This window comes from Marmota flaviventris, chromosome 10 (genome assembly GCF_047511675.1).
Source record: "Marmota flaviventris isolate mMarFla1 chromosome 10, mMarFla1.hap1, whole genome shotgun sequence".
Lineage (NCBI taxonomy): Eukaryota > Metazoa > Chordata > Mammalia > Rodentia > Sciuridae > Marmota > Marmota flaviventris.
Genome location: NC_092507.1, coordinates 19,291,922 through 19,315,138, shown reverse-complemented (window position 1 = coordinate 19,315,138; position 23,217 = coordinate 19,291,922). Strand labels below are relative to the sequence as shown.

The following is a 23,217-nucleotide window of genomic DNA, read 5'->3' as shown; positions in this document are numbered from 1 at the left end:
GAGCCCCGGCTGAGAGCCCCGCCGCTTCAGGGGAGCACGGCTCAGCGGCAGGAGCTCCAGCCTGGCGGAAAACCTGGGTCCCCGCACAGCCGGTGAGTAGAGGCCGGGTCCCACGAGGCGTGCTAGTGGGCGGGGGCCTGGCCTGGCTGCCCTCTCTCGGGTCTCTCTGGCTTGTCCTTGTTTTTCTCCAGCTCGAGGCCCATTCATTTGGTACCCTGAGTGTGACCTGCCCCTGCTACCCGCTCCCCACTCCGATTCTGCCTTCCTCTCCTTCCCTTGTCCCACCGCTCTCCTCCCACCCAGGATGGGGAAATCCCATCATGGAGAGGATGGGCATTTTGGGGGGTCCCCTTCTCAGCAACACCCACCACTCTCCAGTTCTGTTCAGGAGGCCACAGACCCAGCCTGGAAACACGCAGCCAGTCAAGGTGCTGGGTGTCCTGGGGCAAGCTGCTTAAACTCTCTGGGCCTTGAGCTGTTGAGTAGATTGGGTAGCCAAGATGAGGAAGAAGGAGGGTGGTTACAGGCACATGCTTTGAACTCCAGAACGCTGGGTTGCCAAAATAGCAGGGATGCTTATTAATAACCCCTCCGTGGCAGCAGTAATTACCCCACCTGGCTGCATCCTGGCCGTCACAGGAGCAGGCACTGAGGTTCCCATGACTTAGTTTTTATTTGTGTTAAAATGACTCTTCTCAATTTACCCTGTGGTTCAGAGAGGGATCATGAATCCCTCAAGGAGAGATGAGCATGGGGCCTCCCTGGGAACCCCAGGAGGGAACCTGGGCCTCAGGCAGGGCTCTGAGGACCTTCTACAGATGGTGCCATTTATGGTTTGTTTTGTAAGCACAAGTTTATTTAATCTTTACAACAGTCCCATGAAGTGGGGGTAATCCCACACCCCTAGTTATGCTGGGTACCAAGGCTCAGCAAGGCTGAGATCCTTGCCCAGAGCCAGCTGGACAGGGAGGGAGCCAGAATGAATGGGGTTTCTGCACCTCCAGCCCTGTGCTCCCCCTGCTCCTGTCTGTAGCCTGTGGGACAAGGGAAGGAGAGGAGGGCAGAATTGGAGTGGGGAGCAGGGAACAGGGGCAGGTCACACTCAGGGTACCAAATGAATGGGCCTCGAGCGGAGGATGGAGCACAGATGCTGCTGGAACCCGGGGTTTTCTGCCATCCTCTGGGGTGACTTTGGCAGCACTGGGCCTGCAGAGACTGAGCCAGGGATGCCCAATCCTCTGGGCAGGGGCCAGTGCACCTGGTCCTAAGCCAGAGAAGGAGAAGATGGGGTGGGGGGCCCAGAGTGACCTGAGGAATTGCTTGGGTGCCCTTGCAGGGAGGGTCCTGCAGACAGGGAAGGAGGGTGGCAGGAGTTGGCCTTGGGGAGGAGGAGGGAAAGAGCCAGGGAGTGAGCTGGGGTGCCAGGCTCTCTCTGCCCCTCCCCAGTTCTTTGGACTCAGACTCAGGTGGGAAGCCAAGGCCCACTTTGGAAGGTGACCTCCAGGGACTTCGTCCCTCTAAGTCCACTTTCTGTGGAGGGTGCTCTATTCCAGGATTGGCAGATGTGAGGGCGTGCCCGGGGCTGCAGGGGGAATGTGTGAGGTGTGTCTGGGTTCGTGTGTGCTCATGTTTGGGTGCGGGTGAACTGCAAGGGCAGGAGGGCTGGAGGCTGTGAGCTGACCATGTGTTTTGGGAGTGTGTACACACATGGGCACCACGATCTCATGTGACTGTGTGACTTGTGCGTCTGTGGGGTGTTGCTGACTGTTTCTCCGTGAGTGGCTGTGCGTGTGGTTGGGGGTGTCTGGCTGTGTTTGTCTCGGAGGTGTCTGTGTATATTTTTGTGCTGAGTGACTCTGTGGGTCTCTGTGACTCCGTATGACGCGGCATGTGTTTGCCAGCATGTGGGCCTGTGGACTGGTTTGGCCTAGTTTGGGGGTGACTCACAGGTAAGCAGGGAGAACCCAGGACTTGTTGGGTTAGACAAGGCTTTTCCCACACTCCCCCTACTCCCGGCCCTCCCCTTGGCCTCTCCCTTCCCAACCCTGCAGCCTTATTTGGAGGTTACGGGTCACCCTGCCAACAAATCCACTTCTGGTCTGGGGCCCTGGAGAAGAGAAGGCTCTGGAAATGGGCACTTATGCTTTGCTTGCCCAGGAGAGGCAGCTGGGTTGGTGGGGTATGTCTCCAGAGCCAGAACAAAAGCGGGGAACTATAGGCAGGAAGATTCCAGAAGAGTGTGAAAAACATTCCTGCAGTCATGATGGTCCAGGGACAGGGCAGGTGATCTGTCAAGTGGTGACCTCTGTGTCCCTAGAAGTATGCAAGGAGAAGCCAGTGAACACACGCTTGTGGAATGAGTGACGGTCAGGGGTGTTGGCCTGGGGTTGGGCTGGGCTGCAGAGGGCATGGAATTCTGATTGCCAGGAGGTCATGGACAGTCCCTGAGCTGATTACCAGCAGCTTCCTTTGAGCCTGACTCCTGTGGCTTTGCTGAAGTCTGTGGGGCCTTCTGAATGTCGGATTCTTTGCCCCTGGGCTCCTGGGTACCACGTGTGTGTGAAAGCTGGCTTCGGGGGAGCCTAGCCAGGGCCTCGCTCATCGCCTGACACCATTAGCACCGCGTGAGTGATGAGCGAAGGAAAGCACGGGTTAGAGGCAGCGCTGGCCAGGCTCACTGCCCACCACCGGGAACAGGGAGGCTCGGGGAACGGCAGGTGGTGGTGGTGGTGGTGGTGGTTATTCAGAAATGGAGAGGCCAGGGACTCTGGGAGGGCCCAGTGAAGGAGGGGAAGCTCCATGTCTGGGAGTCCTGGGGACAGGGGTGCCAGGAGAAGAAAGGCACTCCGTAATGAGGACAGGGAGGGGTAAGGGCCTCAGTGGAGTGCTGAGATCCAGGACTTTGGGTGTCCGGGTGTGTCCTGTTCTCAGGAAGCCCTGGCCTGGAGAAAGGATTGGGAATGCATTTAAGCTTCCCCCTTCCCCATCCATGAGGCTGTCCAGGGCCCCCAGGCCCTGCCCCAGATGGTGACATAGCCACCAGTGGTCCTGGAGCCAAGTCAGGCTTCCCTGGGCCTCAGCCCCTTTCATCTCTGCCCCTCATAAAACCTGAGTCACTGCCAGGGCCACAGGGCAGGGTCAAAGTTCTGGGTTCCACCAGCTTCTCAGGAGGGAGGGGATGGAGATGGGGGAATTGGGACAGAGGGGTCCATTCTTGGCCCATCGTGGGGCCTCTGGGAGCTGCCCATGGAGAGGTGGCACAGACCTAAAGATGGGCTAGCTCTGAGTGGGGTGGACAGGCCACCTTCTCTAGGTCCCTAGGATTTGAGAATAGGATTGCTATGGTGAATGCAGCCTAGAAGCCATCAGGTAAAAGTGGATGGCCCCTCTAGGTCTGAGGTGGCTCCCTTTAGAAAGTAAACCCTCGTTTTGAACAGCCAACAATAAAAAAATTAAAAAAAAAAAAAAGAAAGTAAACCCTCAAAGTAGAGAGTCAGTTTACCAGATAAATTAGGGAGTTTGGAACAGTGATTAAGCACTTAGGGTTAGGGTTTAAGTCTTGACTCTGCTACTGTGTGACTCTAGACAAGTTCCTTTGAGCTTTTTAAAAATCTCATCTGCAAAATTGGAATGTTTGTTTATAATTTAGCAACAACATATTCATTATAGGGTTTCAAATGCTTAGGATTCTTCTGAGGGTTCAATAGGACAGTTAATGAAAACCGAAGCGTGTTCGCCAGAGAGCAAGCCCTCAACAAGTGGCCACTTCTGCTGCTGTTACTGTTAAAGGAGAGAAATTCACCAGAGAGTTCTCTGGGAGGTTATGAAGACCCACAGAGAGCATGGGAGGGTCATAAAGGAAATAGGGGTCAGGTCCCATCCCTAAGGACCCCAGGGAAGAAGTGCGGTGCTGAAGAGGCTCATGGGAGTAACGGGCCTAGAGCATAGAAGAGGGGTGGCTGGGCTCGGAGTCAGAAGGAGTGACTCAAACCCCAACCTGGCAACTTGGTGCTGCACCCCCCTGTCCGGCTGTTTTTCTCCTCTGACCCCAAAGAGAGGATCAGTTTCACAGGAGAGAACTGAGGGAAAAGTACTTTATAAAGCGTTGAGTACAAGGGGCTCCATGAGACCCAGAGACCCAGGCAAAATGCCCCTAGTCTGACCATGATCACCGCACGCTCCTGCGGGAACATGTGTACTGCACACCTGCCAAGGTTTGGTCACAAATCTCCAAGTGACATTGGGAAATTTGTGAGTCAAGGTTTAGTTTATAAGGCACGTTTTCATTCTCTGTCTCCTGCTAAGATCCTGGCAAGGCCTGAAGCACACACTCTTTGAACAGCCATTTTCTGATTGACGATCATGATGCCCAAAAGGGAGAAGGGGCCTGCGCCAGGTCATCCGGTCAGTAAGCAGCAGGGCCCAGGAGGGGCACCTCTGCTGGAGGCCAGAACCCATTTTTCCTTAATTCTCCTTTTAAGGAGCATTGCAGGAATAGGGTCAGAACATCGCTTACCTAGTTTCTGGCTTTCTGGTTTCCTCGTTTGTGGCTGCCGTAGGTCTGGACCCAGGGCTCCTTGGGCAGAGACCCAGCCCCACCCACAGGCCATCGGGCCAACACATCTTCCTCTCCGCCTTCCCCTCTCTCTCCTTCCAGGGCAGGTCTCAGCTGGCCCTTTGAAGGACTTTGACAGAATCATTTGAAAGGGGGACGAGAAGTGGATAGGGGCTCTGATGAAGCAAATCAGAGCTGGGAATGTCTTGTCCACTTTACAGATAAGGAAACAAAGACCCAAAGGTCCAGGGACTCTCCTGAGGTTGCCCAGCCTGACCATAGCAGGGGTGGCTATTCTGTACTTCCGAGAGCCACCCCTTGTCCCCTCTGATGCTCATCTCTCTTCTTCCTGGTATCACCTGCAGGGAGCTGGCCCACTGTGACACAAGGACACGTCTGGACAGGTCGCTGGGGCCCAACATGGAGGAGGCAGCTGGGCCTCCAACCCGGGCCGAGGCCCGAGTCATAAGCGCTACATTGACATGGCGGCAGCAGCCCCCTGCCCAGGAAGAGACCAGACACCGTTTTCACAAGGTGTCCCTGGTGACAGGGCCCCGGACAGAAGCCCCCCAGGAGATGCTGGCGCACAATCACTGCAGAGAGGACGTCAACGGCTTTGCTACGCGGGAAGAGACAGTGAATTCCCAGGGCCCTCGGGCTGAGGCCGGCTCCGGGAAATTCCAGAGCCATGGGCCCATCTTTTCCAAGAAGTACATACCACCCCCCAAGGAGAAAAGGCCAGTGCGGCGGCTGAAGGAGGCCATGGACCAGGGTGATGGCAGTGCCCAGGCTCCCAGGACCGAGCCACCAGGCATGGGAGCCATGGCCAGGACGGAGCTCTTGGTGCCCTTGCCTGGGCCCCGAGAGCCAAGCCCCCACCCGGGCGTGGGCGTCAGCAGCAGGAACTCCAGGAGCTACGAGGAGTGGAGAGTCACGCGCACTGTGCGGACCACCACAGTAGTGGGAGGGCACGTGGACCGCCGGGTGAGCAGCTCTGTGACGGTGGGGCCATCGCCGTCAGGCGAGGTCCTTCCCAGAGGCCGCAATGTGGCCCGTGTCCAGGTGGTGAGCCCCCGCACCGAGGCCTCGCCCAGCCGCAGCCAGGCCCTGGAGCTGCTGAGCAGCCTGGTGCCTGCAGAGCGCAGCCCACCAGCCAGCCGCCTCCCCCAGCCCACAGGTCCCGTGCCAAAGAGCCCAGGCCTGGGCAGCACCGAGGGGACAGTCCTGGGGCAGCTGCCTGAGACTAGAACAGCTGAGCTAAAGGATAGCTTGGCCCCTGCAGCCATTCCGGAGGGTGCCCATCTGCCTCAGAACCGGCATGTCCCTGAAGCCCGCCCAGGCCAAGACGACAGCAGAGCCCTGGATGCCAGGGCCTGTGAGCTCCCCCGGGTGCAGGGAGCCTCCATCCCCAGTCCACTCCCTCTCCAGACTTCTCAGAGCCAAGCAGCAGTGCCCTCTTCTCCCAGACTCCAGAGACATTTCCCCTCCCCGGGCCTGGCCCACCCCCCAGAGCAGCCTGAGGGGCCCACTCACCCTGGGGCCCAGCCCGCTCCCCAGGTCCTACCTGCTGGTCAGAGGGAAGGGCTCACTGATCGCCCAGCTGCCCCCACCCCGCCCACGGTGGGGAGCGAGTTTGTTACAGTGCCCGGACAACCTCTGGCTCCGTCTTCTGAGCAGAGGAGGGCTGTCCCCAGCCTGGGAGGTCTTTCTGCTCAGGACTCTGAAGATGTGCCTGTCGCCCCTACCCAGAAAGAGGCTGTTCCGGGCCACAGTGCTCCCTCTGCCTCCTCTCCCAAGCCAACCAAAGTTGTCCAGGGCCCAGAAGGAGCCTCCAGCACCCAAGAGGGGGCTGTTCAGGGTGCTGAAGGCAGCCCTTCCCCTTCCCTTACCCACGACAAGACCATTCGAGGCCCAACTGTTCCTGCTCCTCTGCTCCCCAAACAGGATAAGGCTGTCCATGGATCCAAAAAGAGCCCCACCTCGTCTCCCACCCAAAAAGAGGTTATCCAGAGCCCCACTGTCCCCCTTGCCCCATCCTCCTCAGTGGACAAGGTGTCCCCCAGCTCAGAAGGCACTCCTGTCCCGTTACCGACGGGAACAGAGGTCAGCATGGAGCCCCAGCTTGTCCCCGACTCCACCGAAGGCAAAACACTCCCAGAAACACTGAGGGAGGAGGACGAGGTGGCCCTGACCGCTGACCTGGAGATTTTCCTGGATACACTGCGGAGCATGGAGCCCCCTGAGATCCTCCGCACTCACCGGCTCCCCCGAGCCCCCCGCTCCTCCTACCTGGCCATGTATGCCACACTGCCCGCCATCGAGGAGGACCAGCCTGGGCCTTGTGTGCAGGAGCCCAGCCCCCAGGAGGTGCCTCCCCGGGAAGAGGAGGAGGAAGAAGAACCCGAGAACCCCTACCTGAGTGACGATGAGAAGCTCCAGCGCAGACAGGAAAAAGTGGGGCCCAGCCCCTCTGGAGACCCGCCTCCTGCCAGGCCCACCCTGGTCTCCTGCTCTCCTCTAGAGATGCTGAAGAAGCACGTATCAGGCGCCAGGAGCCTCCACCCGGAGCCAGGGGCGGACATGCCGGCCAGCAGCCGGCCCACCTCCCGACTGGGAGGCAGCCTTCTCTTTGGCAGTCTGTTGCCTGCCACCAAGGAGGCCTCTGCCCTGGAACCACTGGGCAAAAAGCTGTCTGCTCTGCCGCCCCACGGGGCACCAGGGCTCAGGAAGGTGCCAGGTCAGTTGCCCCTGCTCTGTGGCAGAAGGCCCCCGCCAGAGAAGCCCGCCTGTGCTGAGCCCCCGGAGGGGTGGGTGAGTGAGGTCTTGGGAGCAAGGGAGGTGCCTGGCCTCTTTTGGGTCAAAGTTTGGGAGGAGAATGGTTCTGGGGGTCCAAGTCCCTGGAGGCAGGAGGCTTGGTCTAAGGTGAAGTTCAGCAAGCCCATTTCTCTGGGCCTCAGACTCTGTATCTGCATAGCAGGTTTGCACTGTGGATTCCAAAGGGCTTGGTGGCTCTCATATCCTGTAAGCCCGGGGAGGGAGGTGACAGGCACCAGCTCTGGGGCAGAGAGATGAAGCCCTGGTGTTGGAAACAAGGGTGGCATCCTCTGTGGGCCAGTTCGTTGAGGGTAGAAGACAATAGGGAGGACATGGGACCTTGGAATGGCAAGCTGTGGGGACACAGGTGACCTCATAGGACTTCTCATCGTGCACTCTGTTCCAGAGCCCAGCACTGAAGACCCAGGGCAAGCTGAACACCAGGCCTGGGAAGGTAGGATGTGAGGCCAGTGGGTGGGGCAGCAGGAGACCCTGCCTGGGGACAGGGCCTGAGGACTTCTGCTGTCCTTCTCAGGTGATCGTCTTCTCAGAACCTGGCTGTCAGGGCACCAGCAGGGAGGTCTGGGACGACACTGCTGATGGCTCAGCCTGGGCCGCTGCCTCTGTGAGGGTGGTGCGAGGCTGGTGAGTGGGGAGCACCTGGCGGGGGGCCTGGCTGTGCACCTGGGGGTGCAGAGGGCAGAAATCCTGGTGGAAACCCCATCAGCTGTGGGTACAGCCTCCTCCCCACCTGTGACCCTGGGGTCTCTGTGCCCACAGCTGGGTGCTGTATGAACGGCCTGAGTTTCAGGGCCGGAAGCTGGTCCTGCCTGAAGGAGACATGGACCTCAGAGTCCCTGGGCCAGCGTGGAATACCCAGGGCATCGGCTCCCTGAGGAGGGCTGTCGGCGTAAGTGGACTGGGGTTGGGGACAGATGTTGCCCCATCTTCCCTGGACCCTGGGAAGGGGGAGAGCATCAAGTGCCTAGAGTGGGAGAGATCATATGGGGCAGGGGGCAGAAGGAGGCTTATTACGGACTGACCTGTAGATTCCCGACCTTGGAGGCACTGGGGAAGAAAGGGACCTGGGACGATGCAGTGTGGTGGCAGGGCAGGGCCAGGCAGAGGACTAGGCCCAACCTGGAGAGCAACTCGGGGACATCTGCTGGAGCAGGAGGCGTCAGAGCAGCAGAGATAGGCCAGGGTTGCCCATCACCCAGAGCAGGTGCCACCAACATTTGCCCGTTCCCTGTTCACAGATGCTCACTAATGTCCGCTGTGTGCCCGGCCCTGTGCCAGGTGATGGGCAGGTGGGGGAGGCCTGCCCTCTGCCCTGAGGATGCACAGTCAACTAGACTGTGAGGGCTGGTTTCGAGCGGGAAAGCCCATATAACCAGGGAACCCCCGGCTGCCAGGAGAACAGTGGAGGCCAGGAAGGGCTGGGATTTCCAGCCCAGGGACACCTCTTATTTTTGAATGAGGGGTGTGTGGTGTGAAAAGTCAGCATGATAATTTCATATTTGTAAAGTACAAAACAAGCCGGGTGTGGTGGCACACACCTGTAATCCCAGCAGCTGGGGAGGCTGAGGCAGGAAGATTGCAAGTTCAAAGCCAGCCTCAGCAATTTAGTGAGGCCCTAAGTAATTTAGTGAAACCCGGTCTCAAAATAAAAAAATAAATAGGGCTGGGGATGCAGCTCAGTGGTTAAGCACCCCTGGGTTCAATCCCTGGTGCTAAAAAACAAACAACAACAACAAAACCATCTAAAGAGACCCAGAAGAAAGCGCGGTGACCAGGCAGGGCCCATCACACTACCACCTCTGGGGGTTTTGTTTGTTGTGACTGTGGTGAGGAGGAGTAACTGGGGCCAGCACTGTTGCGCTCTCCTGGCAGAGATGGCAGCAGCAGGTGAGCCTCAGCTAGGGCAGCGGCCCGGGAGGAGGGTTGGTGGTTTTCAAAACCTCTCCAGCAATGCACAAATGTTTGTGGATAATTTTTTTAATAACTTTATTTTGCTTATTTAGTTTTTTTTTTTTTAATGTGATTCTGGGGATCAAACCCAGGGCCTCATACATGCCAGGCAAGTGCTCTACCACTGAGCCACAACTCCAGCCAGTTTGTGGAAAATTTATTGTGAGCTTCTCACAATAAATTCATCTTCATGTGGGAGGTAATGAAGTAGCAGAGGAAAAACAAGGCTTTGAAGTTAGCAGGTCTTAGAATCATTTGATTTATTCAGCATTGAGTGGGCACCTACTGTGTGCCAGGCATGTGGGAGGTGCTAGGTTGTAACATGGAACAAAAACTACCCTGCTCTGCTGTTGGCCTGGCTCCTCACAAGCCCCATGACCAGGAGCAGTTTGCTCAATTCTGCCGAGTGTCAACTAATGACACCCATTGGGGGACTAAATGGAACCCGTAGGACCTTCACCAATACTGTGCACTTGGTAGATGCTCCACAGCCATGTGACAGATGAGTGAGTAGGTGAGAAGAAACACTCAGAACACACCAGACCTGCTGCTGCCTGGGATGAGGTGGAGATGCCCACCTGGGGTTGAGGATGTAGCTCAGTGGTCGGCATGTGCCTAGCATGCATGTGGCCCTAGCATGCATATTGATCACCAATAACCACCCTGCCCCTGCAAAAAAAGCCAGTCTGGACAGATGCTGGAATTGTATGTAAAGCTGGACCCCAGGAAGTGGCTGTCTTACCCGTCCCTCTCCCAGCAGGCCCCCCAGAGGAAAGGGAAGGGCATAAGGCTTTGCAGGTTCTCCTGGGAACTTGGGTCTCAGCTCGCAAAGGCCCAGTAAAGATTGTGGTATCAGGCTTGGCTGGCTGACCTTGGAGAGGACACTCCAGTCACCCCTGGTTTCCAGAGACAGCCAGAAAGGTTTTCCTAGAAGCCCTCTGGAGCCCCGGCTGGACAAGCTGGAGGAAGCAGAGCAGGGGCAGGGCAGTCTCCAGGGTGCTGGTTTACCTTACATTGTCCCCACTTCCTCTGCAGGACTATTGCGTCCCTGAGATCTGCCTGTTCTCTGAGGAGGGCCTTGCAGGGGAGCAAGTGAAGCTCACAGAGGCCTTGGAGGACCTTCAGGACCTGGAGACGCCCCTGCAGGTGGCATCTGCTACGGTTTCCGCAGGACTGTGAGTCTAGGCTATTCATTTAACATTCACCTAGCTGCACGATGGGGATATGGGGTGACAGGACATAGTTCCTGCCCTCAAAAGTGCTCCGTGTGCTGGTGGCAAAGGCAAGCAAATGGACAGTAGGAGCCCAGGATTCTGGGATGCGGGGTGGATACAGCACTGCAGGAACCCAGAAAAGCACCATGCCAGCTGGGCATGGTGGCTCACGCCTGTAATCCCAGCAACTGCGGAGGCTGAGGCAGTAGTTTGGGAAATTCAAGGCCAGCCTGGGCAAACAAAATTAAAAAAAAAGGGACTGAGATGTAGATCAGTGACATAGTGCCCCTGTATTCAGTTCAATCCCCAGTATCACAACAACAACAACAGAACCAAAAAAACCAAAAAAAAACCAAACAGCACAATCCAGCTGAAGACAGAGGTGGGTGGGGCAGGGGAGCAATCAAAGAAGCCTTCCTGGAGGAGGAGACGCTTCATCTGGGAAGAGTGGCCCATGAATCTAAGTTCCATGAGAACAGGAATTTGTGTTTTGTTCCATATTGTATTCCTGATGCCCAAAGTAGGGTCTGGTCCACAGTAGATGTCCCTAAATATTTGTTAATTGAGTGAATGGGAAAAGATTATATCTGGCAGAGAATACAGCACATGCAATAGCCCAGTGGTAAGAAAGTTCAGTATGGGGGCTGGGCATGTAGCTCAATGTAGACGGCATGTTTAACATGTATGAGGCACTGGGTTCCAACCCCAGCACCAAAAACCAAAAAGATCAGTCTGGACAATGTAAACAGCAAGTGGGAAGCCATGGGGCCAGAAGGAGGCGAAGGAGGGGCAGATCATGGATCTGTGTATAGTTGGGCTTCATTATGAGAGTAATAAGAACTACTAGGAGTTTTAAAGCAGGTATGTGTGTTACAAAGAACTGCCCGCTGCTGTGTGAAATTAAACAGAGCAAGGCCAGAGGAAGGGGAGACCAATGATATGGCCACTGCAAAAGAGGATAAAGGACTGGAGTGTCCTCCTGAGGAAGCCTCTCCCACAAACCCCCTTTCTTCCATCTAAATCTCCCTTCTTATCCACCAATCTGTGTCCCTGGGGCCTGAGTTGCAGTGCCTCTCTGCCTTCTGCCAGGTGGTTGCTGTACCCCAAACCATTCTTTGAAGACACCCCCTACATCCTGGAGCCTGGAGAGTACCCCACCTCGGAGGCCTGGGGTACATCAGATCCCAGCGTGGGTTCCCTGAAGCCCATGAGATTGGTAAGGAGCAGGGCACTCCATGGGCCACTCTGCTCCTGGTCCCAAGTAGCCTGGTCCTGCATCTGTGGACAGGAGAGGGAGAAATAAATGTGGAACCGCACTCCTTGGAGACTATTCCCAGGAGCTCCTACTGGGAACAGGACTGGGAAGAGAGAGGATCAACCCATGGGGTGGGGAGAGAGAGGACATAGGTTGGCCATTTTTAGGGGTCTCAAGAATATCCTAGGTCCCCATCACCATCTGTCTTCCCCCACCCGTGGGCTGGTGTCTCATCAGTATCTCCTCTGCAGGGCTGCCCAAGTGTGGAGAAGCCAGGAGAGCCCAAGGTAAGGGTCTGGGCTTCAGGGTCAAAGAGGATCTTTGGTGGGTAGGGATGGTGTTGTCACAGTTTGGGCTGGACAACAAGAAAGGAGAGCCTGGGTAGCTCCTCTGGTGCCTGGCACAGCAGTTCCTGGGCTGGCTGGGTGTATTTGGGCCCAGATGACACCCCATCAGTCTGCCACCTCTTCCCCCCACCTAGGCTGTGGTGTATGAAGCCCCAGGTTTTCAGGGACGGAGCTGGGAAGTGAGCCGAGACATCTACAACCTGCAGCAGCCTGAGGACAGCCAGAGTCCCCACCTGGCCTCTGTGGGATCCCTGCGAATTCTTGGAGGCTGGTGAGGACTGAGGATGCCTCCTTCTACCTCATCACCCAACTTTGCCCTTGGGGTGGGGAGCCACCTGGGCTGCCTAGGGCGGGGGAGCTGTCAGTGACTGAGTCAGTGTGTCCATCCTCCCCCTACATCCAGCTGGGTGGGCTACGAGAAGGAGGGCTTCCGGGGCCACCAGTACCTGCTGGAAGAGGGCGCCTATGCTGACTGGTCGCAATGGGGAGGTTTTGACCAGTGGCTGACCTCCCTTCGCGTCATCCGGACGGTAAGCAAGTGCAATTGGACTAACCCTCTGCCTCTGGCCACAGCCAGACTTCCCCTGGGACAATCTGAGAGAAGAATTTGCACCCACTCTCCCTGTTCTCCCCGAGTGTTCCCTGAGGGTTTGTCTCTGTGCCTCCTGCGGCTCTTTCCCAGGCCACAACAGCCCCCTCACCCCTAATTTTCCTTGTGAGTTGGGTCCCCGGGGTCGGACACTCCCAGGGGTTTCTTACCCTGGGCAGGAGAGACCTGACTGTCCCTGGGGCCTAGGACTTCGGGGACCCGGCCGTGGTGCTGTTTGAGGCCGTGGACTTCGAGGGGCCAGGCGTGGAGGTGAGCACCGCAGTGCCAGATGTGGAGCTTGTGCGACACGGCCCGCGCACCCAGGCCATCCACGTGCTCAGCGGCGTGTGAGTGCTCCTGGCTGCGGGAGCGGGGCGGGGCGGCCCGGGGCGGCTCGGGAAAGCTACCGGCTCCTTCTCTGCTGACCCGGACCCATCTTTCCTGCAGGTGGGTGGCCTATGAGCAGGTGGGCTTCTCCGGGGAGCAGTACGTGCTGGAGAAGGGCGTGTACCGCAACTGCGACGACTGGGGCGCGGGCAACAGCGCCCTCGCCTCGCTGCAGCCGGTCCTGCAGGTGCGTGCCGGCCGCGGCCAGCGCAGAGACTCGCGGCCCGGGGAGGCTCCGGGCAGAGAGGGCGTGGCTGGAGGGCCGGCCGCCTGGGGGCGTGGTCCCTGGAGGGGGCGGGGCTAGCGGCGGCTGGCGGAGCTGGGTAGCAGTGGCCCGGCGGGCGGTGTTGAAACCTCGGAGCTGAGGCTGCAGGTTAGCACCTCTCTTGACCCTTGACTCTGGTCCCTCCCTTCAGGTTGGGGAGCACGATCTGCACTTTGTCTCAAAGGTAAGAAGGTAGCACCGCAGGGGCTGGCAGGGCACCCATCCCCTCCTCTCTCATTTCAAAGCTCTCCCTCTCTTGGCCATTCCTTCTGTCCCATTCAGTTGCCCTCCTTTATCTTCATCTCCACCCCTCTTTTCTTCCAGATTCAGCTTTTCTCCGGCCCCGACTTCCTGGGCGACCACATCTCCTTCGAAGATGACCAGGCATCTCTGCCGGCAGCCTTTCAGCCTCAATCCTGCCGAGTCCACGGTGGCAGGTGAGCACTGGGGGAGCGGGGTGTGTCATCCATGTGCTTGGAGCAAGATAGGAGCCCCTCTTTCAGATGATTTTCTTCCACCTCCAGCTTCCTGGAGTTTCGCTGTTCTATCCTGAGGCATTCAATTTTAAAACAAACCAAAAAAATGAAGTTTGAATGGAAAATTGTAATAGTATAGTAAAAAGAACCCCGATCTATCTTTCTCTCTTTCTTTTCTTTTCTTTTCTTTCGTGAGATGGGGTCTTGGTGTGTTGCCCAGGCTTGCCTTGAACTCCTGGGCTCAAGGAATCCTTGATCCTTGTGCCTCAACCTCTCAAGTAGCTGAACTACAGGCCTGCCACAGAGCCAGCCAAAAAATATGGGGGGTGAATATATATATAGCTATAGGTGGACACAATGCCTTTATTTTATTTTTTATGTGGTGCTGACAATAGAGAACTTCATGCCTCACGATCTATAGGCAAGTGCTCTACCACTGAGCCACAACCACAGCCCCAGGGGGATGTATTTTAAATCCCTGATCCAACATAAAATTTCATGGATGAACCCTTCATTCAATATGTGTCTCTAATAAGAAGGCTTCCCCACCCCACAAAGCTACATGTCCTTATCATATCTAATGACATTAACCATAATTTGTTAATACTATCTAATACCCAGTCCATGTTCAAATTTTTCCGTTTGCCTTAAAAATACCCTTGAGAACTTAGCAGGTCATTGTTTGTTTTTTTGTTTTCCTCCAGGATACAAATAAGGTACACACACTGCATTTGATTGATTTGGCCTCAAATCTATCAATCTTCCCCTTTTTGTTCCATACCATTTATTTGTTTGAAGAAACCCAATAATTTAGCCAGGTGTTTTGGCATATATCTGTAATCCCAGAAGCTTGGGATGCTAAGGCAGGAGGATCACAAGTTCAAAACCCAACTCAGCAATTTAGCTAGGCCCTAAAAAACTTAGTGAGACACTGTCTCAAAGAAAAAAAAAAGAAACCCAATAATTTGCTTTATAATACAGTTTCCTATTTTCTATATTTGGCTGATTGCTTCCTGGTGATGTCTTTTAACTTGTTCCTTTGTCTCTCATATGTCTTGATTAGATTTGGAGCTTTTTGTTTTGGCAAAAAGCCTACTACTGAAAAATAAAAACAAAAAACTTTCCCTTTCAACTATTTGACTATCTGAAATAGTTTATATAGACAGTATAGTTTGATCCTTTCACAAAGATCAATGTTTGACTCTTTCTCTTTATCAGTTTTCAGAATAATTTCTAAATTGGTTCCTAGCAGCAACCTACAAGCTGACCACAGAATATTTTTTTAAAGTATTATAACAAACTCATGGATTTTGATGTATCTGATATGCTTTAGTCCATTGTAGTAATTAAGTAATTCCCTTATATACTCAGATTGTTCCATCTTTGGCTAATGAGAGCCCCTTCAAATTGCCTTTGGGTCCTTTTGATATGCTCCTAATAGTTTTGAGAACTTCCTTGTTTTTCTGATACAACATGGACGATGCCCCAGGAACATTTTGTTCATTTCTTGCACCAAACCTGGTATCAGCCATTTCCCAAGGAACTCTGGTTCCTTTTATTGGGAAGTGGTATTTAGAGACCAAAATCCACTGTTAGGTGTTTCAAAATTAAAATACCAAGATTGCTACTAATAGTGAAAATCACTGAAAGCTACTCAAGACTTCTTTACAGTTCTTTTTTGTCCTCAGAACATTCACCTACCATTTAATATTCAAAACGCACTGTTTAAAATACATTTAAGGGGCTGGGGATGTGGCTCAAGCGGTAATGCGCTTGCCTGGCATGCGTGCGGCCTGGGTTCGATCCTCAGCACCACATACAAACAAAGATGTTGTGTCCGCCAATAACTAAAAATAAATAAATAAATAAATATTTAAAAAAAAATACATTTAAGTTTAAAATAATCTTTATTTTATGTGCTTATGTTACCAATCTGATATATAGTTATTGTCATTAATTTATTTAAAATTTTTAGGAATACTCTTCTTTTTTGGAGAGTGGGGTACTAGGGATTGAGCTCAGGAGCAAACCACTATTTTGTATTTTATTTAGAGACAGGGTCTCACTGAGTAGCTTAGCAACTTGCTTTGGCTGAGGCTGGCTTTGAACTTGCCATCCTCCTGCTTCTGTCTCCACCTCCTGAGCCGCTGGGATTACAGGTGTGTGTCACCAAGCCTGGCACTCTCATTTTTACTTTTGTTGTTGTTGTTGTTGTACCTCCTGTGCTGGGGATTGATCCCAGGACTTCACCATGCAGGGCAAGTTACTCTACCGCTGAGTACTCTCCCAGAACTAATTCTTTTTTTAAAAAAATTTCATAAAATATTTGCATGGTGTCTCTTTTAGCTCAGGACTGCCATATCAAAATGCCATAGACTCTCTGGCTTAAACAACAGAAATTTAACTGGGTACAGTGTTACATGCTCATAATCCCAACAACTCCGGGGGCTGGGGGTAGAGGATCACAAGTTCAAGGCCAGGCTGGGCAACTTAGTGAGACATTGTCTCAAAATAAAAAAAAATAAAAAAGGGTTGAGGCTGAGGATGGAGCTCAGTGGTAGAGAAAGTCCCTAGATTGAATCCCCAGTACCACCACCACCACCACCACTCCCCCCCCCAAAAAAAAGAAATTTTATTTTCTTGTAATTCTGGAGGCAAGTCCAGGGTCAAGGTGCTGGCTAATTCAGTTCCCCAGTGAGGACTCTCTTCATGGCTTGCAGGAGGATGCATTCCTGCTGTGTCCTCATATTGCAGACAGAGAGAGAGCAGAGCTCCTGACTCTTTCTCTTTTATAAGGATCCCCACCCAGTTGTGGAGTTCCACCCTCACAACCTCCTCTAAACCTAATTACCTCCCACAGACCTCATCTCTAAATACCATTCTATTGAGGGTGGGGGAGACACAAAGCTCCTGTGGATCACAGTTCCAAAGCTCTCACCTCTGTCCCTACCACCTCTCCCCTACCTTCCCCTATAGAGAATATTTTTTAGTATTTACTTTGCTCATTTATTGTTTCTTTTTGAAGATGTATGCAAATATACATTCATGTGTAAATTTGTATATAAATATAGAAAACAAATATGTTTTTGTTTTCTTCTTTCCCCATTTTCTTACACAAAAGGGAGCCTAGTACAATCTGGTGAGTATACAAAAAACTACTGACCCTACAGTTGACTCAACAGGCTCCTATGGATGGATGTTGTTGGCAGCTTCCACTCTGCTATTGCAAACAGTGCTGTAACAAGTGGTGTCATGCAATCATTATTTAAAGGTGTCCTTGGACTAGAGTCCTAGATGTGGGATTGCTGGGTAAATTTCTCATGGAGTGTTGCTTGATATTATCAAATTCTCTTCCAAAGGGGCAGTATGATTTCAACCAGTCCTTTCTTAAGTCTGACCTCAGTCCCTGCTGCTGTGGTGCTTGTCCATCCTTGAACGCCTCCTGGGCTGGGGGAATTCCATCAGATCCTTAGACCTCAGGGTTGTCTGGCAGGCCTAGGCAGGGTAGCCTCATAATCCCTCCTGCCCCACTCTTCCACTTCCCTAGCTGGATCCTGTTTGATGACAAGAACTTCCAGGGAGACCAGCACATTCTCTCAGAGGGCGAGTTCCCCACTCTCACGGCCATGGGCTGCCTGTCGTCCACCATCCTGGGCTCTCTCCGGAAGGTGCCCCTGGTGAGTTCCCCTATCCACTTTAGGCAACCCTAGAGGCAGAGGGAGAGTCCTGCTGGGGAGTCCTGGCCCTGGCCACAGAGACCTACCTCACTGCCTGGTGACAGTCCAGGGTCTGGGGACACTCTCCTGGCAGTATCCTGGAGTCAGTGAACGAGCTTGGGAGGGATAGGAGCCTGCAGTGTGCACCCGGGAGTCCAGGGACCGTTATCTGGACTCGGTGGCCTCACCCCTCCTCCCGCCCCAGCACTTCTCAGAGCCCGCCATCTTCCTGTACGGCCTGGAGTGCTTCGAGGGGAAGGAGATAGAGCTGGACCAGGAGGTGCGGAGCCTGCAGGCCGAGGGCTTCAACAACCACGTGCTGTCCGTGCGGATCAAGGGGGGCGTGTGAGTGGTCGTGGGCAGCACAGGGGTGTGGGGGCTGGTAGCAGGGACGAGTAAGCGCAGGACAGGGGACCCAGGGTGTCCTCCCCACCAAGCTAGGAAGGAGGATTGCTGGTTCTAGGGCCTGGACCCCCAGCCCCGTGGACTTCCTGGGACCCTACTTTGCCCTGCACACCCCAGATCTGCTTCCCAGCCTTCTCCTCTCCACTGAGCACCCTGGCCCCGTGCAGAGGAGTCCCAGCAGAGAGAAGAGGAGGTGGAGATGGCCCTGACGCCCCGCCTCTCCCCCTGTCTCTCTCTCTCTGTTCCTGTGTCTCTGGCACCTCCTGGGCCCAGCTGGGTGTTGTGTGAGCACAGTGACTTCAGGGGCCGCCAGTGGCTGGTGAGCAGCAGTGAGATCACCAACTGGTTGACCTACAGCGGCACCCAGAGGGTGGGTTCCCTCTACCCCATCAAGCAGGTGGGTAGCACGTCAGGGTGAGCGGGTCCCTACCGACTGTCCCAGGTGCGCCTCTGTGGGTGTGTGTCTGTATTTCCCAAGCTCAGCACCGATGTACTTTGTCACAATTTCTGCCCCTTTTATCACTTCTTGTACCGTTATCTACTGAAGCATTTTTTCTAACTTTTATTTTACTTTATCCTTTTAAGGAATAATATCCATAAGATCATGACTTTATGTATATATATATATATATATATATATATATATATATATGATTTTTTTCTTAATAGACATGATAAGTTCATTTTCACTGAATTTTTAAAAATAAGTTTCTCCAGCCGGGCACGGTGGCCCACACCTGTAATCCCAGCGGCTCAGGAGGCTGAGGCAGGAGGATTGTGAGTTCAAAGCCAGCCTCAGAAACTAAGCAATTCAGTGAGACCCTGTCTCTAAATAAAATACAAAATAGCGCTGGGGATGTGGCTCAGTAGTTGAGTGCCCCTGAGTTCAATTCCGAGTACCAAAAAAAAAAAAAAAAAAGTTTCTCTAAACTCTAAGCCAGACGTGGTGATGCACACCAGTAATTTGGGCTGCTTAGGGGGCTGAGGCAGGAGGATCAACCTGGGCCAACCTGGGCAAGAGCCTGTCTCAAAATAAAAATTTAAAAACTGGGCTGGGGGTGTAGCTCAGTGGTCCCTGGGTTCAATCCCCAAAGTGTTTTTTTTTTCCCCTTTTTCCGTGTGTGTGTGTATGTGTGTGTGTATGTGTGTGTGTGTGTGTGTGTGTGTATGTGTTGCTGGGATTGAACCCAGGGCCCAGGGCCTTACGCACGCGAGACAAGCACTCTGAGCTATATCCCCAGCCCTAACCAAGTGTTTTATTCCACATAGGACTGAAAAGTGTCTCCTGTCCCACCCCCAGTAGTAAGCCCCTCACTTTGGGAACTGGGTGCCTGCACCTGGGCGTCTGGGCCCTTGTCTGGTGTGGGTCTCATTTTGACCTACGTGCAGCACAGCCACGAGCTCTGTGTATGTGTCTGTTTCTGGGCCTGTGACATCATTCGTGGCCGAGGACCTGTGTGCTCTGGAGGTGACCTCTGCCTGTGACACCTGGTTCAGGGCAGCTGTGCCCACTGGGGGTGTGTCTGTCCGAGGGTGCCGCCCCAGTATTCACACACTCTAATGACATCCTTGCTGGAGGAGCTCCCGGAGATGATCTCCAGCTCTGAAATTTTTCAGATGGGGAAATGAGGTCCGAGGGCCGTGGACAAGGATTTGCTCTGCAATCTTGGGCGAGTACTGTACCTCCATGGACCTCTGTTTCCTCATCTTTAAAATGGGGACGGCGTTTGGCATCATGGTGTGTTTGAGGACTGAAGATCTGTAATGGGCATGGACCCCGGGACCCGGGCTGAACTTCATGGTTGCCCTTATGGCTACTGTTACTGTCACCACCCTCCTAGGTCCCCTGCTGACTTGTGGACTGCCTGGCGTCCACCTTGTCACCACCCCCCTTAGCACGCATGTGTGCCTGGGTTTCTTTGGGAAGCGTGTGTGTGCACCGCTGCCTGCCGCACATCTGTCCTGGTAGCAAACATGGGCACCTGGTGTGGCGTGGCCCGGGCGGCCCTGTGTGTGGTTAGGGTGTGTGAGTCTGCATGTTTGAGTCTTCTGTGAACTTCCATGTCACCTCCTGGGCCACGAGTGTATGTCCGTGTGTCCCTCTGCACACGTCTGTGCATATCTGTGGACACAGAATGGTGGGTGAGTGAGTGTGACTTGCCCACGTGCCCTCGGTGTGTATGCAAAGAAAGGTGACATCGGAGCAGGGTCAGGCAACGTGGGGGCATGAAGGAGGGACTGCGAGCTTGGTCCTAGCGGGTCCGGAGGGGAGCCTGATGGCCATGCCTGCGGGGGGACTCCTGACTCTCGCCCTCCCCCTGTCACCAGCGCCGGGCTTATTTCCGCCTCTGGAATGCATCCCTGGGGGGGTTCCTGGCGGTGCCGGACCACGTGGAGGACATGAAGGCCGGCCGCGTGGTGGTCTCCGAGCCCCGAGCTGGCGGCAGCTGCATCTGGTACTACGAGGACGGGCTGCTCAAGAACCAGGTACTGTGTGGGGCTGGGAAGGGACTCCCGGGCCCCAGGCACCCGCAAGCCCGCCTTGGGGAATCGTAGCCCAGTCAGGAACGGGACCCCAGGACCCTGGGGAGGTGGAGGATGCAGGCACGGACCCCTGGCAAGTCATGCTGTCCTCAGGGCCTCAGTGTCCAAACCATGGTTGACCCAGATGCATAGAAGGAAGCCCCCAGCTCTGCTGTCCTGTTAGTGATGGTCGGCTCCCTCCACAGTTTCCTGGGCACCTACTCTGTTCTAGGTGCTGGACTGTGGCAGTGGGAAGATAGAGAGACTCATCCTCCTAAAGATTATCCCTCTCATCCCTCTGGGGAGGGACAGAAACGACTTAAGTGAGCAAAATGTAGGTCAAGGAAGGAGGACAGGGAGTTTCAAGAGGCTCTGACGGGGTGCCCTTCCTGAGAAGAAGCGGGCAGCTGTGCAGATGTCTGAGGGAAGAGCATTCCAGGCAGAGGGATCAGCAAAGGCAAGATGCCAACCTGCCTGGCGTTTTTCTAGGATTGGGAAGGCTGCCTGAGCGGCTGAGTGAAGTGAGGGAGGGAGAGAGCAAGAGATGAGGTAGGTAGGTAGGTCTTTGTAGGCCATTGTTTTTTGGAGTATTTTTTTCCCCTTTTACTTGGAATGAGAGGGAATACTGACTGTGTGCCAGGTGCCATATTAAGCCCCTTGCATGAATGCTTCTTGTAATCCTCAGAGAATGCTATGGGCAGGTTCTGTTCCACTCTGCTTTTTATAGGTGAGAATATCAGAGCACAGAAAGGTTAAGTGATTTGCTGAAATCACACAGCCAATAAATGTGTGGGGGGTTGTCTGATGCTAAAACCTACGTCCTAGTGGAGCTAATATTTTCCCAGCCCTTTTATAGTTTTTCATGTGAAGCCCTCAAAAACAAACAAACATCAACCAAAACAAAACAAGTATTCAGGATTTCTATCTTTAAGAAAACAGAAACTCAGAAGGATTAAGAGACTTGCCAAGAACCAAGATTCAAATCCAATGTATTGAGGGTGTCTTGGGTATGATAGAGTCCCTATGGGGAAAACAGTGCCTCATGACCTCCTGGGGCCTCAGGTGGCCCCCACCATGAGCCTGCAGGTAATTGGACCTCCAAGCCTAGGCTCCAAGGTGGTGCTCTGGGCCGAGAGCCGTCTGCCGCGACAGACATGGAGCATCAATGAATTGGGCCACATCTGCAGCCAGATGTTTGAAGGCCGGATCCTGGATGTGAAGGGTAACTGGGTTGTCCGTATGGCAGGGAGCTGTGGGCAGCATTGTCCTGGCTTTCTCTGACCACCTCTGACTCTCCCATTCCTTCCCAGGTGGCCGAGGTTATGACCGGGACCACGTGGTGCTGTGGGAACTGGCCAAGGACAGGGCATCCCAGATCTGGACCGTCCATGTCCTCTGAACCTCCTTTCCCCCAGCCCCGGAGGCTTCGCTGGGATGGAATGTTTTTTAGTTTTGTTGTTGTTGTAACATAAGCTATTTTCTAATATGCTGCTAAGTATCTTTGTCTTTGTGCACCTTGATATTTGGGGTCAGGGATCAGGGTGACGATTGTCCACTGGCCTTTTTCCCTACACTCGGGCTGGCATCTCTCCACCATGCAGCGTGGTTTGTTTTCTTGGCTCTTGTTTTGGTGGGCTTCGGGGGGGGGGGGGGTGGTTTGGGGTGGTAGGGCTAAGGTGTAAGGCCTGGCTCTGCCACCAGAGGGAGCCTGGGACCAAATTAATTGGTAGGTGTGGTCCTTCCTGCAGTCACCCAAATGATGGGTCCTGAGCCTGTTCCTGAGTGTTGGGGGGTGATGGTTCCAGAGATTCCACCCCCATCCCAAGATGGTCCCATACTCAGAGGACCCCACTCCAGTATGCCTGAGTATTCAGGTCCGGCACTGGGCCATAGGGACACAGACGTGAATCAAGCCTTGAGGTCCCCACCCTCAGGGGACACAGTCAACGATGAGAAGGACACAGGCAGAGAGTGCCCAGAGCAGGACCCTCCCGCCTAGAGGAGCCCCCCCCCCCCCGACAGCTGATGAGCACAGGATGCGGGGAGCGGCTGGCCAGACGAGAAGGTGGCAGAGGAACCTGTTGCAGGGTGCACACATGTCCAGGGGTGAGAACATGGCGGTTCTGCATGTGGTGGCACAGTGGGTGGGGCAGGAGAGGGGAGAGGAGCCCCTCTCCCTTTTCCTCTGGCTTTCCCCAGTCTGGAGGTTTGGTCTCAGAGAAGCCAGGACAGGGACAGGGACCCTACCCCAGCTGAGAGGGCAGGACATAGGACGGGAGCGGTCCCTCTGCCCCTAGACCTGTGGCCACTCTCCTGCCTCTGGTAGAAGTCCTCAGGAAGAGGAGTGACAGTGGGGGCTGTGCTGGGGCTCCCTTCCCTCTCTGCAGCTCCACACACCGACACCCTAAACCCACAGTGGTCAGAGATGTAAGGACAGCTGGTTTGTGGGCTGGTTTTCTGGGGACCCCAAAATACGGATGGGTGGGGTTCCTGGAGCTGGGGATCCCCCTCCGTCTGTCATTCTGGGGACACCCAAGTGCCCTGGAGGCCGGGGTTATCCAGGGTCTGGGGAGTGGGGTGGCAGAATCTCTGGGACGGTCACTCCCGAACACTCAGGGACAGGGGAAGTAAATTCCACTAAAGGGGACAGTGAGGGTGGAGGTTTCTGGGTCTTGTCGCTGTCAGTGATTCTAGGGAGAG

General features: G+C 54.4%; 1 protein-coding gene across 1 annotated transcript; it reads left to right on the top strand.

The window, feature by feature from the left end:
- Crybg2 (crystallin beta-gamma domain containing 2) lies at nucleotides 1-21,928 on the top strand. The gene is made up of 20 exons (XM_027937707.2): nucleotides 1-92; nucleotides 4,921-7,366; nucleotides 7,776-7,823; nucleotides 7,905-8,014; nucleotides 8,150-8,279; nucleotides 10,376-10,515; nucleotides 11,644-11,770; nucleotides 12,061-12,096; nucleotides 12,291-12,427; nucleotides 12,560-12,686; nucleotides 12,953-13,092; nucleotides 13,193-13,319; nucleotides 13,549-13,581; nucleotides 13,722-13,834; nucleotides 17,421-17,550; nucleotides 17,795-17,934; nucleotides 18,268-18,391; nucleotides 20,323-20,481; nucleotides 21,580-21,739; nucleotides 21,828-21,928. Exons 2-20 carry the CDS (start codon nucleotides 4,976-4,978, stop codon nucleotides 21,914-21,916), a joined length of 4,461 nt encoding a protein of 1,486 aa, XP_027793508.2. The 5' UTR covers nucleotides 1-92; nucleotides 4,921-4,975; the 3' UTR covers nucleotides 21,917-21,928.
- Nucleotides 21,929-23,217: the final 1,289 nt, after the last annotated feature.